We start from the raw sequence: 19,490 nt of genomic DNA, 5'->3' as shown, positions 1-19,490 counted from the left end.
ATGAGTGGTGTGTAGGTCCATGCCCAGGATCAGAACCCACAAACCCTGGGCTGCCAAAGCAGAGTGCATGAACTTAACCACTATGCTACCGGGCCAGCCCCAAGAGTTCTATTTTAAATGTTGGAAGCCTAATCTGAAATGCTTACATGATGAATATCTTCTGCCAACTTTAAACACATTGTTTTTCCACAGAGGAGGAACTGGTGGCTGTGTGAGAGACCTAATTGTCAGGAGGAGAATGCTTTCCAGGTGGGTTTTCTTATTTCTTCTGGCCTAGTTCCATTGGAAGGAGCGGCAAAGCTGGGAGCAGCTGCAGCAAATGGGCAAGGGTTAAACTAGATGCAACACTCCCAGAAAATGCAGGATTAATGACAATTTCTTTGGGAGGCTTCAGGGCAGTGTTTACTAGGACTGTATAGTTTAAATGCATAGAAAAATGATGGTGCCATGGGCAGTGTTGGGCAGGAAGTAACCCAGAGGCCAGTCAAGGACAGAAGGCAACCCTGAGAGGGATGCTGGACTGAAGTTAGGGAACAGCCTGGTCCCCTCTCAGTACAGCTGCTGTGCCTCGCAGCCCAGAACCTCTAGCCTCAGGGCAATCTGGTGCCCCCAGCTCTGGGGGTGAATTCTAAGGTAGCGAGTCAGTAAAGGTGGATCTAGAGAGTTCACCACAGGTGTGAAGGAGTCTTTATTTCCCTGAAAAACCTGAAAGAGGAAAGATAGCATTTATTAGTTAGAAAAAAATGATAATGTTTATACTCCCATCCCCCACCAGGCTCTTCAGGTCCATTGGCCTCCTACTCTGTCACTCACTTACCTGTAGCTCCTTCCCCAACTTGGCCCTCACCCTTCTTGGCATCCATCACAAAGCACAGACTTTTTTTTCACTTCCTATTCAGTAGTCCATGTTTCCAGGAGTCCAGGATTGAACCCTTGGAGGTGACTAGATGACTCTGTGTCCTATGCATCTGGGCCTAGGAAAGTGGCTGTGACATTTAGAATTAACAGTACTCTCTTGCCTGCTGTAGAGGCCTTTGCTCCAGCTATGCCTTATATCTGGAATGTTCTCATCCACTTGCCAAAATCTGAGTGAGAATGGGTTTTTTGTCCTAGGTTATACACAGCATCTGTGTGTTGGGCCATCTGGATGTGGGAGTCAGGCTTCAGCCAGCTGACTCTCTCATCAGTGCATTTGCTATTGCAAGAAGAGTTCATACTAAGTGCTCAATAAATGGTACCTACAGTCATGAGTCAGATAAGCTAGTTTCACACGTTGGTAGGAACTTCATAATGATAACAAAAGCCACACAGCAAGGCATGCAATTTAGTGTAGCCTGGCTACTCCGCCGGTAGGGGGTACAGACACGGAGAAAGAAGAGGGAAGAGAGTCTAAGACAAGACATCTTGCCACTCTGGGACTTTGGAGGTAAGCCTACCTGTGAACCAGGTGAAGCTTTGGGAAAATTAAGTCTGAATGTTCAAAAAGTATTGGTTGGGAAGGAGTGACATCAGCATTATGGCAGAGTGAGCTCTCCCCTTGAACTCCCCCTTCTAAAGTATGACCAAAAGGACATTCATGCACCTACAGAGAACATTCACACAACACAAAAGATGTCTGAGAGACCCACACAGCCATACGTCTGAAGGTGGTGGGGCTGGATCCTCTGGAGGAAGTGGGAGCTGGTAAGGGGAACTGCTTTCTTCCCTATGGCAGCCAGCTACCTTGGTACAGTGCAGGGCTCTGAGAGGAAAGGCGGAGGGGTGGCCCTCCACAGGAACACCATTACTCTCCAAGTTCCCTCACAGCCCGAGGGAAAGCCCCACACATACAGGAGACTGAGCTATTGTGGGGATGTCTCCACCAAACTAGCACCCCAGGACAGCAGTTGGTGAGGGCCCAGAGAGAACGCTGGGATCACATAGAAGAAAGAGAGTGTCCCTCCCCCTGCCCAGCACTCCAGCCCTCTGATTGCCCAGAGCACCAAGTGGAGAGAGAAGCAGCATCTGAGAAAGGCGTGCAGGTCTCTGGCATCACTCAGAGCACAGTGGGGACAGAGAGGTGGGGGCTAGGAAAGCTGTGTAGGTCTCCGGGATCACCCAGAGTGCCACACAGAGAGAGGGGCAGGGGCTGGGAAAGGGGCACAGGTGAAAGAAGGCTCCCCTTCCCCCACCTGGAACTCCAGCCCTCTCATTGCCCAGAGCTCTGCATAGAGAGAGAAGCGGAGGCTGGGGGAAGCACAAGTGAAAGAAAGCACCCCTCCCCTTTCCTGGTGCCCCAGATCTGCTGTTGGTCAGAGCATCACACAGAGAGAAAAGAAGTCAGTGGCTGGAGCTGGGGAGCCCCAGATCATGCTGGGCCCAGAATACACAGTGCCTGATCCTCACCCAGAAGTGGCAGGTGGAAGCTGCAACCAGATAATAACACCATGCAGAGGCAAAAATCCACACCATCAAGCAGTATGAGAAAGTACATTAAATCTCCAGACAAGAAGGAAAGTGACAAGTACCCAGAAACCAACCCTGAATACACAGCAATTCATAACGTAAATGACAAAGAATTCAAAATAGCTATCATAAAAAATCTCAGTGAGTTGCAAGAAAACACAGAAAGACAAATTAATGAATTCAGGAGCTTCTTCACAAAAGAGATTGAAACTTTAAAGAAGAACCAATCAGAACTGTTGGAGATGAAAACCACGATGGATGAGATAAAGAAAAATCTGGATTCCCTAAACAACAGAGTTGACAATATGGAGGAGCAAAATAACAATTTAGAAGATAGTTATATAGAAATGCTTCAGATGGAGGAGAAGAGAGAACTAAAACTAAAAAGAAAGGAAGAAACTCTCAGAGAAATATGTGACTCAATTAGGAAATGCAACATAAGGATTATAGGTATTCAAGAGGGGGAAGAGAAGAATGGAGCAGAAAGCAGAAAGAAATAATAGCTGAGAACTTCCAAAACCTGGGGAAAGAGCTGGAAATACAAATGAATGAAGCCAGTATATCTCCTAATTTCATCAATGTAAAAAGGCCTACTGCAAGGCATATAGTAGTAAAGCTGGCAAAAGTCAATGACAAAGAAAAAGTATTAAGGGCAACAAGGCAGAAGAGTATAATCTACAAAGGAACCCATATCAGGCTTTCAGCAGATTTCTCAGCAGAAACCTTACAGGCTAGGAGAGAGTGGAATGATATGTTCAAAATTCTGAAAGATAAAAACTTTCATCCAAGACTACTCTATCCAGCAAAAATAGCCTTCAGATATGACGGGGAAATAAAAACTTTCCCAAATAAACAAAAGCTAAGGGAGTTAATCACGACAAGACACTCCCTACAAGAAATCCTCAAGAAGGCCTTCATAACTGAAAAATAAAATAGGAAAAGGGCTACAAAGCCCTGAGCAAGAAGATGAACAGGAAGGCAATAATCAGAAAATGGCAGCTCTCTATCAGATCAGGTTAGTCAACACTCAACTTTAACATTAAGGATAAAGAGAAGGAAAACAACAAAATAAAAATAATCTCATCATTTTAACAACAAATTCACAACACAAGATGGAATAAGACATGACATAAATACCTTAGAATGGGAAGAGGAAAAGGATGGAATCGGCATAGTCTAAGGAAATAAGAGTCTATCAGAAAATGGACTGTCTCATCTTTGAGATTTTTTTATACATACCTAATGGTAACCACCAAACAAACAATTAGAACAGAGACATATATGTCTCTCATACAAGGAGAAAATGAAGAAAATCACCATAGAAAACTACCTAATCGAATTGGTAGTTCAAAACACATGGGATGAGAAACAAAAGAAATGCAGAACTGGAAAACGAGCAATAAGATGGCAGTAATAAGCCCTCATATATCAATAATCACTCTAAATGAAAATGGACTGAATTCTCCAATCAAAAGACAAAGAGTGGCAGGATGGATTAAAGAACAAGACCCAACAATCTGCTGCCTCCAGGAAACACATCTCAGCTCCACAGACAAATATGGGCTCAGAGTAAAGGAGTGGAAGATAATACTCCAAGCTAATGGCAAACAAAAGAAAGTAGGTATTGCCATACTTACAACAGACAAAGTAGATTTCAAGACAAAACAATTAAGGAGAGACAAAGATGGCAGGCAGTATATAATGATCAAAGGGACACTCCACCAAGAAGACATAACACTTATAAACATACATGCACCCAACACAGGAGCACCAAAGTACATAAAGCAACTATTAACAAATCTAAAAGGAGATATTAATAATAACATAATCATAGTAGGGGACCTCAATACCCCACTTACATCAATGGATAGATCATCCAGACAAAATATCAACATGGAAATAATGGAATTAAATGAAAAACTAGATCAGATGGATTTAATGGATATACACAGAACTCTCCATCCAAAAACAGCAGAATATACACTCTTCTCAAGTGCACATGGAACATTCTCAAAGATACACCATATATTGGGAAACAAGGCAAACCTCAATAAATCTAAGAAGATTGAAATCATATCTAGTAACTTTTCTGACCATAATGCTATGCAACTAGAAATCAATAACAAGAAAAAAGCTGGGAAAGGAACAAAAATGTGGAGACTAAACAACATGCTACTGAACAACCAATGGATCATCACAGGAATAAAGGGAGAAATAAAAAAATATCTGGAGACAAATGAGAACAAGAACACACCATACCAACTTATATGGGATGCAGCAAAAGCAGTCCTAAGAGGGAAATTTATAGAAATATAGGCCCATGTTAACAAACAAGAAAAATCTCAAATAAGACATCTTAAACTACACCTAACAGAACTAGAAAAAGAAGAACAAACAAAGCCCAAACTCAGCAGAAGGAGGGAAATAATAAAAATTAGAGCAAAAATAAATGAAATTGAAACAAAAAGACTGTAGAAAGGGTCAATGAAACAAGGAGGTGGTTCTTGGAGAAAAGCAAAATTGACAAACCTTTATCCAGACTCACTAAGAAATAAAGAGAGAAGGCTCAAATAAATAAAATTAAAAATGAAAGAGGAGAAATCACAACAGATACTGCAGAAATACAAAAGATTATAAGAGAATATTATGAAAAACTGTATGCCAACAACCTGGACAATCTTGAAGAAAAGGATAAATTCTTTGACTCTTACAACCTCCCAAAACTGAATCAAGAAGAAATAGAGAACCTGAATAGACCAATGACAAGTAAAGAAATTGAAACAGTAATCAAAAACCTCCCCAAAAATAAAAGTCCAGGACCAGGTGGCTTCTTTGGAGAATTCTAACAAACATTCAAAGAATATTTAATACCTATTCTTCTCAAACTATTCCAAAACATTGAGGAAGATGGAAAAATTCCTAAAACTTTCTACATGGTCAACATCACCCTGATCCCAAAGCCAGACAAGGACAACACAGAGAAGGAAAATTACAGCCCAATATCGCTGATGAACTTAGATGCAAAAATCCTCAACAAAATATTGACAAATTGAATACTGCAATACATTAAAAAGATCATACACCATGATCAAGTGGGATTCATATCACGGACACAGGGATGGTTCAACATCTGCAAATCAATCAATGTGATACACCACATTAACAAAATGAGGAACAAAAACCACATGATTATCTCAATAGATGCAGAGAAAGCATTTGACAAGATCCAACATCCACTCATGATAAAAACTCTCAATAAAATGGGTGTAGAGTGAAAGTACCTCAATATACTAAAGGCCATAATTGGCAAACCCACAGCCACCATCATACTCAATGGGGATAAACGGAAAGCCACCCCTCTGAGAACAGGAACAAGACAAGGATGCCCACTCTTACCACTCTTATTCAACATAGTACTAGAGGTTTCAGCCAGAGCAATTAGGCAAGAAAAAGAAATAAAAGGAATCCAAATAGGCAATGAAGAATTGAAACTCTCGCTGTTTGCAGACAACATGATTTTATATATAGAAGACCATAAAGAATCCATCAGAAAACTATTAGAAATAATCAATAACTACAGTAAAGTTGCAAGGTACAAAATCAACTTACAAAAATCAGTTGCATTTCTATACTCCCATAACGAACTAACAGAACAAGAACTCAAGAATACAATCCCATTTACAATCGCAACACAAAGAATAAAATATCTAGGAATAAATTTAACCGAGAAGGTGAAAGACCTATACAAGGAAAACTATAAGACATTATTGAAAGAAATCTATAATGACATAAAGAAATAGAAAGATATTCCATGCACATGGATTGGAAAAATAAACACAGTTAAAATGTCCATACTCCCTAAAGCTATCCACAGATTCAATGCAATTCCAATCAGAATCCCAATGATGTTCTTCACAGAAATGGAACAAAGAATCTTAAAATTCATATGGGGCAATAAAAGACCCCGAATAACCAAAGCAATCCTGAGAAACAAGAACAAAGCTGGTGGCATCACAATCCCAGACTTCAAAATGTACTACAAAGCCACAGTAATCAAAACAGCATGGTACTAGTACAAGAAAAGGCACACAGATCAATGGAACAGGATTGAAAGCCCAGAAATAAAACAACATATCTATGGACAGCTAATCTTCGACAAAGGAGCCAAGAACATACAATGGAGAAAGGAAAGCCTCTCCAATAAATGGTGTTGGAAAACTGGACAGCCACATGCAAAAGAATGAAAGTTGACCATTATCTCTCTCCATACACAAAAATAGACTCAAAATGGACCAAAGACTTGAAGGTAATTCCCAAAACCATAAAACCTCTGGAAGAAAATATAAGCAGTACACACATTGACATCAGCCTTAAAAGGATCTTTTCAAATACCATGTCTACTTGGACAAGGGAAACAAAAGAAAAAATAAACAAGTGGGAATTCACCAGACTAAAGAGCTTCTGGAAGGCAAAGGAAACCAGAATCAAAACAAAAAAAACAGCCCATCAACTGGGAGAAAATATTTGCAAATCATCTATCCAACAAAGGGTAATCTCCATAATACATAAAGAACTCATACAACTGAACTACAAAAAAACAAACCACCCAATCAAAAAATGGGCAGAGGAGATGAACAGACATTTTTCCAAAGAAGATATACAGATGGTTGATAGGCACATGAAAAGATGCTCAACATCACTAATCATCAGGGAAATGCAAACCAAAACCACACTTAGATATCACCTTACGCACATTTGAATGGCCACAATCACCAAGACAAAAAGTAACAAATGTTGGAGAGGTTGTGGAGAAAAGGGGACCCTCATACGCTGCAGGTAGTAATGCAAACTAGTGCAGGCACTATGGAAAACAGTATGGAGATTTCTCAAAAAACTAAAAATAGAAATACCATATGATCCAGCCATCTCACTACTGGGTATTTATCCAAAGAACTTGAAATCAACAATACAAAGAGGCTTATATTCCTTGTAGCATTATTCACAATAGCCAAGACGTGAAAGCAACCCAAGTGCCCATCAACCAAGGATTGGATAAAGAAGATGTGGTGTGTATATATATATATATATATACAATGGAATACTACTCAGGCATTAAAAAAGAGAAAATCATCCCATTTGCAACAACATGGCTGGACCTTCAGGGTATTATGTTAACTGAAATAAGCCAGACAGAGAAAGACAAACACTGTATGATTTCACTCATTTATGGAAGATAAATTTATAGACAAAGAGAACAGTTTAGTGGTTACCAGGGGGAAGGAGGGGTGGGAGGTAGGCACAAGGGGTGAAGGGGCACACTTATATGGTGTCTGACAAATAATAATGTACAACTGAAATTTCACAATGTTACAAACTATTATTGATCACAATAAATAAATAAATTTTTTTAAAAAAGTGTTGGTTGGTTAAAGCTCTGCTCCAGGCTGAGGCTCATGTACAGTGTGTCTTCTCAGACTGGACATTTTTATCTCATGGAAGAGGGCAGAGGCAAACACAAAATCACATTTAAAACTTCTGTTCGGAAGTGGTGAATGTCATGTCGACTTACATTCCCTTGGTCAAAAGGAGTCCTGTTGCCAAGCCCAAAGTCAATGGAGTTTTCAAGTAAGGAGGGAGTGAAAAATCAAGAATAATACCTTTTACCTCATCTGCCATTTTCCGTTCATTTAGAAATGCCTTATATTTTCTTGTTCTAGCAATAAGAAGCAGTTTTATGTAGGCAGAGATAAATTTGGACGACTTATGAGGTTTCTTAATCCAGGAGCACCCTCTACTGCTGATAAAGTGCAGTGCAATTTCTTTAACAGATGGGACGGGAAGAGGTTTGTGTCTTGTGCTTTGGTGATTTGTTTTTGGTTTTACAGGAGACTTAATTTCCACCATTTGATTTCTCTTTTTGTTCATCACCAAGCCTCCAAAAAATGTATCCCTCTTCATCAGAACCAATGCCTTTCCAAATCTGCCACCTCTAGTCCCACGTCTCAATCCCTTTCCTTTCGGTTCTCCAGAAGCCAACGCTATGATCCAGCAGTTCTCAAATATCAGTATTTCATCACTGAAGGCGAGACTGCCTCTTTCCAGAAGTGATTTGATCTGTGTTCTATCACCACTAGGTCTCACACTGACCCTTCCTCTTTTTTGCACAGTCTCTCCTGGACTCTCTCCAGAGTGAGCTCTGGAGCTAGGGCAGCTAGCTTTGCATGTTTATTTCCTACTTACTTGTAAACTGAAACTTCTAGTATTCTATGGAGAGATTTAGGCAGCTGCTATTATCTGATGAGAATGTGCAACTCAGTACTTGGAATTTTTAAATTCTATTTTAAACTATTTTTCCAACTATTTGTTTCTGGCATATAGAAATACAATTAAATTTTGTATTGATTTTGTTTTCAGTAAACTTGCAAAATTATTTTATCAATTCTAACAATTTAGATAGACACTTAGATAGGTTCTTTTGGATTTTCTATGTATGTCATCATATCTTCCACATATTATGAGAGTTTGTTTCATCTTTTCCAGTTCTTACACGTTTTATTTCTTTTTCTTATCTTGCTGCACCACTTAGGACATCCAATACGGTTTCTAACAAAAGTGGATGTGGCAGATTAAAGATGGTTATGAATTTTTGACATTCCTCCAATGGAGATGTAGGTATACTTTGTTTTATTTTACATCAGGGCTGGCCACTGATTCTTTGCACTGATAGAGTATGGCAGAAGTGATGCTGTGCCAGTTCTGCCTGGCCTTTTCAAGAGGACTGACAGCTTCCACTTTGGTTTCTTGGAATCTAGCTCTTAAGTAAGAGGAGTGACTATCCTAAGACCATCATGTTGTGAGAAGCCCACAACATGTGGAAAGGCCCTGAAAAGACACCATGTGTATAGAAAGGTCAAGGGTAAAACCAAGGTGCCAGACCAAGAAAACCAAGGGTACCAGACATGTGAGCAAAGAAGCCATCTAGGAAGTAGATCTGTCCATCCATCCCCACTGACATTATATGGATCACAGACAAACCAGCCAGCCAGCTCAACCTAAATTCCTGATCCTCAAAATTGTAACTAAGTTTTGGGGTGGTTTGTTATGCAGCAATAGATAACTGGTACGGTGGGCCTCCTTTTCTTATTCCCAGTCTCAACAGGGAAAGCTTTCTGTGTTTCACCTAAAATACAATATTTGCTCTAAGATTTTTGTGAATACCCTTTATCAGATTAAATAATTTCCCTTCTAGTCTTAGTTTGCTATTTTTTTCGTTAAGAATAGATGCTGAATTTTATGAAATGTTTTTTTTCTGCATTTATTGGTCATATAATCTTTTAGCCTATTAACATGGTGGATTAAGTTCATTTTCTAACATTAAGCTTACCTCATATTCCTAGGATAAATCCAACTTGGATATATATTGCTAATATTTTGTTTTGGATCTATGTTCATGAATAAAATTGGCCTATTATTTTCCTTTCTAACGAAATTGTTCTTGTTGGGTTTTGTTATCATAAAGAGTTGGGTAATGTACAGTCTTTTTCCATTTTCTGGAAGAATCTTTGTAATATTGGTATTACTTCTACCTTGAAAATTTGCAGAGTATTTAGTGTAGCCATCTGGATCTGGAGTTTTCTTTGTAGGAAGATTTTTTAATAGCAATTCAATTTCTCGAAGGTTATGGGAGTTTTAAGGTTTTCTGTGCTTTCTTGAGTAAGTTATATTTACTAGGAATTAATCTATTTTACCTAATTTTCCAAATTTACTGGCATAAGGTTAATAAATATCCTCTTATGTTTTCTGTTGGCTGAGTGGTAAAATGTTACTGAGTGGTAAAATCACTCATGTATGTTGGAAAATTTTTTAGTTTTTGCTTTAACAAATGAAAGAAATTTTCACTAGATTTTCTTTTGGAGAGAGGTTTCAAATTTTTTCTTTCAGCATCATGTAGATACCATTAATTATCTTCTGGTTTTAATTATTGTTTAGAAATCAGCTGTCAGTTCATCACTCTTATTATGGTAATGTATGTGTCTTATGGCTTCTTTTTATTGTGGTAAAATGTAAATTTACCACCTGAACCATTTTAAAGTGTAAAATTCTGTGGTATTTAGTACATTTACCGCTATCTGGTTCCAGAATATTTCCATCACTCCAAAAGGAAATCCAGTACCCGTGAAGAAGCAACTCCCCATTCACACTTCCCTCCAATCTCTGGTAATAACTAATCTATTTTCTGTGTCTATATATTTGCCTATTGTGAACATTTCATATAAATGTAATCATACAATATGTTGCCTTTTGTGTCTGGCTTCTTTCACTTAGCGTGTTTTCAAAGTTTACTCATGCTGTAGCAAATATATTAGTACTTCTGTTCTTTTTGTGGCTGAATAATATTCCATTGTGTGGATAGACCACATTTTGTTTATCCGTCAGTCAATGGACATTTGGGTCATTTTCACCTGTTGGCTATTATGAATAGAGCTGCTATGAGCACTTGCTTAAAGTTTTTATTAATTGACTTTTTTCAATTCTTTTGGGTATATACCCAGTAGAGAAATTGCTGGGTCATATGATAATTTTATGTTTACCTTATTGAGGAACCACCAAAATGTTTTCTACAGTGGCTGCCCCATTTCACATTCCCATTAGCAATGTGGGTTCTAATTTTTCCACATTCTTGCTAACACTTTTTCTGTATTTTTAAGAAATTATAGCCATCCTCATGGGTGTGAAGCGATATCTTATTGTCGTTTTGATTTGAATTTTCCTAATGCCTAGTGATGTTGATGTTCATGTGCTTGTTGGTCATTTGTATATCTTCATTGGAGAAATGCCTGTTGAAGTCCTTTGCCTATTTTTAAATTTGGTTGTCTTTTTGTTGTTGAGTTTAAGAGTTCTTTTCATATCCTGGATACTAGACCCTTTATCAATTGGCAAATATTTTCTCCCATACTGTGGGTTGTCTTTTCAATTTCTTGATAGTGTCCTTTGATGTACAAAAGATTTTAATTTTGAAGAAGTTCACTATATCTATTTATCTTTTGTTGCTTGTGATTGTGGTGTCACATCTAAGAAACCATTGTCAAATCCAAGGTCATAAAGATTTACTTCTATAATTTTGCTAAGAGTTTTATAGTTTTGGCTCCTATTTTTAGGTATATGATCCATTTTGAATTAATTTTTGTATGTGGTGTGTGGTGACTTCATTCTTTGCATGTGGATATGCAGTTTTCCCAGTACCATTTGTTGAAGAGACTATTCTTTTCCCATTGAATAGTCTTGGCACCCTTATTGAAAATCAATTTACCATAGTTGTATAGGCTTATTTCTGGACCTTGATTCTATTCCATCGATCTGTCCATCTTTATGTCAATACCACACTGTTTTTATTGCTGTAGCTTTGTAGTAAGTTTTGAAATTGAGAAGTGTGTATCCTCCAACTTTGTTCTTTTTCAAGATTGTTTTGGCTATTTGGAGTCCCTTGCAATTCCAGATGAATTTTAAGATCAGCTTGTCCATTTCTGCAAAAATGGCCATTGGGATTTTGATAGGGATTGCATTGAATCTGTAGATGGCTTTGGGTAGCATTGCCATCTTAACAATATTAAGTCTTCCAATCCATGAACCCAGATATCTTTCCATTTATTTAGATCTTCTTTAATTTTTTTCAGCACTGCTTTGCAGTTTTGTGTTTGAGCCTTGCATCTCCTTGATTAAATTTATTCCAAAATATTTTATTCTTTTTGATGCTATTATAAATAAAATGGTTTTGTTAATTTCCTTTTCAGATTTTTCATTGCTAGTATATAGAAATACAACTGATTTTTGTGTGTTGATTATGTATCCTGCAACTTTGCTGAGTTCATTTATTAGCTCTAATAGGGTTTTTTGGTGGATTCTTTAGGATTTTCTACACATAAAATCATATCATTGGTGAAGAGAGATAATTTTGCTTCTTCCTTTCCAATTTGGATGACTTTTATTTCTTTTTCTCACCTAATTTCTCTGGCTAGCACTTCCAGTACAATGTTGAATAAAAGTGGCAAAAGTGAGCATTCTTGTTTGTTTGCACCTTCTCCACTATTCCTTTCCTTTCACACTGGGATTTTAATTAGATATGTTAGGCTTTCTCTGTATCTCCTATATCTCTACATTTCTTTTTCATATGTTTCATCTTCTCTGCTCCATTCTGGGTAATTTCTTCAGATATATTTTTCGATTTACTAAATTCTTTTTGGCTGTGTCTAATATGCTAAGTCTTTCTTTGATTGTTAATTATATTTTTCATTTCTAAAAGTACTGGGTTTTTTTTCCAAAACTGCCTAATAATTTTGGATAATTTGTCATTTATTTTTATGTGTCCATAATTCATTACTTTAACTATTTTATGCATAATTATTTTATTATATGTATCTGATAATGTTGATATCTGATGTTCTTCAGATTCTAAATCTGTATTGTTTTTGCTCACTTGTAGTGACATTGGCTTGCTGTCTTGCATGTTTGCTGATCTATGTTTATGACCTTATCATTTTAATATGTGGGAATCCTGGAGATCTAAACTGGGAGTGCTTTCTTCTAGAGTGGATTTGAGAAAGGAGGTGCTACTTATCCTCAACAACTTTAGCTCCTTTCTGGGGTTCATTACTTAGTGCAGAAGTCTCATATTCAGCTCTTCTGGCATTTTGCTCAGACCTTAGTCTCCCAATAACAAACTAATATCAGCATTTTCCTTTAGGAAAGGTGCTGCATTTTACATTTTCTAATTTTTCGCCTCTCTTTGCTCTGATTTAAGCTGATTATTTTTTTTTTTAAAGATTTTATTTTTTTCCTTTTTCTCCCCAAAGCCCCCCGGTACATAGTTGTGTATTCTTTGTTGTGGGTTCTTCTAGTTGTGGCATGTGGGACGCTGCCTCAGCGTGGTCTGATGAGCAGTGCCGTGTCCGCGCCCAGGATTCGAAGTAACGAAAGACTGGGCCGCCTGCAGCGGAGCGCGCGAATTTAACCACTCGGCCACGGGGCCAGCCCCTAAGCTGATTATTTTTAAGTAAAAGCTCATGGGATTTTTTTGTTGCTGTTCGTGAGGAGGCTGAGATTCTCCTTTCTTCACTGAGTGTAGCAATGCATTAAGAAATACGTACTGTAAGTAATATAGCTTTTTTTACTGTGGTAATATATACACAACATATAATTTACCATTTTAACCATTTTTTTCTTCTTCTTCTTCTTCTCCCCAAAGCCCCCCAGTACATGGTTGTATATTCCAGTTGTGAGTGCCTCTGGTTGTGCTATGTGGGACACCGCCTCAGCATGGCCTGACCAGCAGTGCCATGTCTGCACCTGGGATCTGAACCAGCGAAACCGCAGCGGGGGGAAGTGGAGCGTGGGAACTTAACCACTCGGCCACGGGGCCGGCCCCATTTTAACCATTTTTAAGTGTAAAATTCAGTGGCAGTAAATACATTCACAATGTTGTGCAACCATCACCACTCTCTAGACCCAAAACATTTTCATCATCCCCAACAAAAACTCTTTAACCTCTATTCTACTTTCAGTCTCTATGAATTTTCTTATTCTAGATACCTCATTATAATTATTAATATTATGTGTCAACTTGACTGGGCCATAGGGTGCCAAGATATTTGGTCAAACATTATTCTGGGTGTGTCTGTGAGGGTGTTTTTGGATGAGATTAACATTTGAATAAGTAGACAGAGGAAAGCAGATAGCCCTCGCTAATGTGAATGGGCCTCATCCAATCAGTTGAAGCCCAATAGAACAAAAAAGCTGACCCTCACCTGAGTAAGAGAGAATTCTTTCTGCTCGACTGCATTTGAACTGGGACATTACCTTTTTCCAGCCTTTGGGCTCAAACTGAAATATCAGCTCTTCCTGGGTCCTGAGCCGGTTGACCTTCAGCCTGGAACTTATGCTATCAGCTCTCCTGGTTCTCAGGCCTTTGGACTCTGACTGGAACTATACCATTGGTTCTCTGGGGTCTCCAGCTTGCCAACTCACCCTGCCAATCTTGGGATTTGTCAGCCTCCATAATCATGTGAGCCAACTCCTTATAATACATCTCTTTATACACACACATGCACACATCCTATTGGTTCTGTTTCTCTAGAGAACCCTGACTAACATACTCATATAAGTGGAATCATACAATACTTGTCCTTTTATGTCTAGCCCATTTCATTTAGCATAATGTTTTCAACGTTCATCCACATTGTAGCATGTTTCAGAGACATACCCTTTTAGAAATGGGAATGTCCTCTAGAATAGTATGTATTATCTATACTCTTGTCCATTAAACTGCCAGAAGCAGAAGTCTTTAATCCTGCCTTGAGGGATCAGGGAATTCTTGGAGGAGATGATGTTTATCTGAGGCTTAAAAGAATGAGACAGGTGAAAGGGGCAGTGGGAAGGACCTAGAAAAAATGTTCTAGGTAGAAGAAACAGTATGTATAAAAGCCTAGTGTAAGAAAGAACATGCTCTTTTTAGCGACCTGAGAGTTTCTTAGTACGGGTGGAGCTTAGAGGGCAAAGGACTGAGTGGCAAGAGATTGTACTAGAGAGTTTGGTAAGGACCACATCATGGTTAATTCTTGGCAAAAAAGTAGATAAAAGAGACCATAGAGAAGAACTATCCATTCTCCCATCACTCATGGGATAGCAAGACTTTTATGTCACTTCCTCTAATTAATTTGTTGACTTCTCCAGCAAATTAACATCAGGAAGGAAGACTGTTTGGGTCACTAAAGTTAAAGTCAATGAGGCTTGGAATCCAAGTTACTGATGAGGATACAGACATCATTCAGCATTTGGCAAATAACTCTCATTCTTCACCCCTCTGATTCTTGCCATCATCCTGGATGACATCAACATCTGTGAGGATAAATAACTTTTGGCTCTACTCTGCCATTTCCTGAGATTATACATCCTTGCTTGGAGTCACTGTGTTCTCCCAGAACACCTTGTATAGTGTCCTATTACTATAGGTATTCAGCAAAGTTATCCTGAAAGTTTGGTCATATAGCTCAACTTTGTTATGTTTCTAAATGTCAAGCTCTAGGAGAGGTTATGTGTCTTTCCTATGAGACCAGCATACCTTTACTTTGCCATTCTGAAGAAACAGAGTCCAGTTATGGCCATCTTGACTGCTGGAGATGAGGAACTCCTTCACATACATGCTGGTAAGGAGAGATTTCACGCCCTGGGTGGTTATTCCTGTGACTTTCATTGTCTTCTGGAAGTCCACTTGCAGCCACTCTTTTGGATTATTCACCTGAGGAAGTTAGTTAGACTAGTATCCTGCTGGTCACTATGTGCTCCCAGAAATCCCTAAATCCCTTTTTCTTAACCATAGCACAGCACTTATCACTCTGCATTTTAATGATCTGTTTGTCAGTCTCCATTATTAGACTCTAAGCAACTTGAGGGCTGAAACTTTTCATGGTTCATCTCTGTATCCTCAGGGTCAGGCATTTAATAGGTGCCCAGTAAATGTTTGCTGAATAATATAAGAGCCATAGGCAGATTGACTAGAGTATTAAAAGTTTGGCAATGTGTCATATAACCTGTTTGGTTTAAAATAAGGCCCTGAAGGAAGCAGAAACCATTAACGTCGTTCATCCCCAAAAGCTATTCAGTGATTGACAATCACTAACTGAGTGGTTCTGGAAAAAAACTCTGCCCAGTGAACTGTATATGACCGTGATTCTTTCCTTTGAGGCACTGAGAAACCTGCAAAGAGGGCTAATTGTTGATATTTCTCTGTAAAACTGGACTTCAGCTACTACAGTTCTTTGATGGATATTAGCCCAGTACTGCACATAGAGATTCTGTTTCCAGGAGGTTCAATTAGGGATCATTTCTCCTAATGAATGCTGTGTGAAATCACACAGTACATCCACTAAATATCTGTGGGTTTTTCTGCCCATAGTCAACCTTCCTTGATACTCTTTTGGGAACAACCAGATAACAGAAATACCTCTGAATAAACAGTCCAGGGCTTTCTCTATTTTTTCATAACTACTACTCCCTCCTCTACATCAGTTAAATGGCAAATTTGTTGCCTCTTACCCGGGGCCTCCAGGCATTAGTCCTGCCCTGGAGGTGAAGTCGGGCTTGTGAAGGAGACCAGGTGGCAAACATATTGTTTAAGTAGGATGAGGCAGTTATCTGTGCATCTGCTATTGCTTTATTCTCCATTCCCAGTGGCATGCTGCAACCTCAGAGAAATGAAAGGAGAACGTAATCACAAGGACGAGATACAGCCTAGGTTCCACTGGCCTGCCTCCACTGACACTTGAGGGCTACTGTTATCATGACATCATTTCCCAGAAATTAACTTTTGCACAGATTCTGTTATTGTTAACATGACCCCTACTTTCTGCTCAGCTCTGTTTGACTTTGATTTGCCTTGTTAATAGTAGTATAGGAGGTGGCTGCCCCTGGGGAATCCCATGGTTAGAATTCCAAGTCCTGAGTTTGCCCAGGACTGTGCTGGTTTTAGCATTGATAGTTCTGTGTCTTGAGGGGAAATCCCTTCAGTCTTAGGAAAACTAGGATGGTTAGTTATCCTACCCATGGTTGGGAGAGGGAGGGATATGGGATGGCTTGGCACTTACTGTTTAAATCACAGCCCATCAACTCCATGCGAAGAGTGCTGCGGATACTGTAATGCGTTGGGTGCAAACGGATGTACCGAGCAATAATTGGAGGGTTAAAAATATTGTGTTTTATCCCAGATGAATCCACATTGCCAAAGAAGACCTGTAGAGAGGGATTAGCACAGACACACGGAAAGTGAAGACAGAGTAAAAAGCAATTCCTCCCAATCATATCTTCCTTCTAATTTTGCTTTGTGCATTTCTCAACAGTATCCAACACTGAAATAAAATCATTCTAACCAGACAGATGTTACGATGGAATACATGAAGGAGAAAAACACCAGGAAGAAGAATGAAACAAGGGAGATTAGGTCTGGGCAATTGAAGTAGTCTTCTACTTTGGAGTCCTGTAAAAGGCTCATCAAAGTTGAGGAAGCCATTTAGGGCTTTGCTAATCCAGTGTGGGCCACAAACCAGCAGCATTAGCATCCCCTGGGAGCAATTAGAAATGCAGTATCTTGGGCCCTATTCCAGATCTACTGAATCAGAATGTGAAGTTTGAGAAGCACTAGATTAGGGCAGAGTCAGCTGTGAAAGCACTGGGAGTAGGAAGCTGACCACACTGGTCTTAAAATGATCTTCCAAGAATGTGGGCTTTGTGTGCTTGCATGTGTGCATGCACATGTGGACCGTGAAACACTAACTAATGATTCCCTGTGTATGAATTCATGAGATACATGTTAATATCCAACATGTGGGGTTTTGGACCTTGACATGTCTAGGTTCTAGAGAAAAGTATATGACATATTTAAGGGAAAGGGAACACAGTTTGAGAAATATGGTACTAATGCCAATTCAAAAGGCCTAGATTTAAGTCCTGGCATATAGCATAAGGAAAGTTGATAATCATCTCTCATAAAACACCTGGCATTCTGCATCTGCTTGAATACACTAAAATAGGAATCAATGTAAGCCTGTTATATAATCGCATATCAGAGTTATAGTCTTATGGGGAATTTTTAAAAAATCGTTCTGACATGTAACAATTTTTTTCTTCCTATGGGATAAAAAATATTAATGCATTTATAGCATTGTCCCAGAAATCACAGCATTATTTTTGGTAAATATATTTGCTTCATTTTTTACTCAATCCTTGTGTCTTGATTAGAAACCTTCTTAAGGAGACAATGTATTAATTCAACAAATAGCTAATGACTACACGAATCCTAGATTTCATGTCTTATGTGCCAGGAACTGTGCTAGGTGGCTTCACTGGTGAATTCTACCGACTGTTTAAAGAAGAATTAATGTCAATCCTTCCCAAACTGTTCCAAAAGATAGAAAAGGATGGAAAACTTGCTAACTCATACTATGAGGCCAGAATTACCTGATACCAAAGCCAGACATATATACCACAAGAAAAAAAACTACAGACCAATATCCTTTATGAATATAGATGCAAAAATCCTCAAAAGAATTTTAGCAAACTGAATCCCACAGCCTATTATAAATACTACATTCCACATCCAAGTAAGAATTATCCCAGGAATGCAAGGATGGTTCAACATAAGAAAATTGATTAATCAACACCACATTAATAAAATGAAGGGGAAAACCTACAGGGTCATCTCAGTTGATGCATAAAAAAAACTCAACAAAATCCAACAACATTTCATGATTTAAAAAACACTCAGTAAACTAGGAATAGAAGGGAAATTCCTCAACATAATAAAGGGAATTTATGAAATACCCATAGCTAACATCATATTCAATAGTGGAAGACAGAAAGCATTTCCCCTAAGATCAGGAATAAGACAAGAATGCTTGCTTTCACTGCTTCTATTCAAGACTGTAACTCAAGTCCTAGCCAGAGCCATGAGGCAAGAAAAGAAATAAAAGGCATCCAAATTGGAAAGAAAGAAGTAAAACTGTCTCTATTCTCACATGAAATGATCTCATATATAGAAAAACCCTAAAGAATCCACAAATCACTATTAGAGTTAATAAATAAATTCAACAAAGTTGCAGGATACAAGATCAATACACAAAAATAAGTTGCATTTCTATATGTTAGCAATGAAAACTCCAAAATAAAATTGACAACAAGTCTTTAAAATAGCATAAAAAATACATAGGAATAAATTTAGCCAAGGAGGTGCAAGACTTCTTCGCTGAACACTACAAAGTATTGCTGAAAGAAATTAAAATTGACCTAAAAAAATGGAAAGATATCAGTGTTCATGGATTGGAAGGACTTAATATTGTCAATTTGGCAATACTGCGCAAAGTTATCTACAGATTCAGTGCAATCCCTATCAAAATCCCAATGATCTGTTTTGCAGAAATGTAAAAGCCAATCCTAAATTCATATGAAATTTCAAGGGACCTTGAATGGTGAAAATAATCTTGAAAAAGAAGAAAAAAGTT

The 19,490-nt window shown here is 38.5% G+C and overlaps 1 protein-coding gene across 6 annotated transcripts in view; it reads right to left on the bottom strand.

Moving 5' to 3' along the window:
- Positions 1-19,490, bottom strand: part of F8 (coagulation factor VIII) — a 131,236-nt gene continuing 111,746 nt past the window's right edge. For 5 of the 6 annotated variants that reach the window (XM_046673463.1, XM_046673464.1, XM_046673468.1 and 2 more), the window contains 4 exons: positions 17,082-17,226; positions 16,534-16,682; positions 15,560-15,736; positions 1-705 (listed from right to left, as the gene is read on the bottom strand). In XM_046673463.1, the coding sequence (XP_046529419.1) occupies positions 550-705; positions 15,560-15,736; positions 16,534-16,682; positions 17,082-17,226 (627 nt within the window). In that variant the 3' untranslated portion in view covers positions 1-549. Of the gene's footprint in view, positions 706-15,559; positions 15,737-16,533; positions 16,683-17,081; positions 17,227-19,490 lie in introns of those variants that run through there. The other variant, XR_006890314.1, reaches the window with a different exon arrangement.

Source organism: Equus quagga, chromosome 10 (assembly GCF_021613505.1).
Source record: "Equus quagga isolate Etosha38 chromosome 10, UCLA_HA_Equagga_1.0, whole genome shotgun sequence".
In the NCBI taxonomy this organism is placed as follows: domain Eukaryota; kingdom Metazoa; phylum Chordata; class Mammalia; order Perissodactyla; family Equidae; genus Equus; species Equus quagga.
This window is presented reverse-complemented; position numbering and strand designations above follow the sequence as displayed.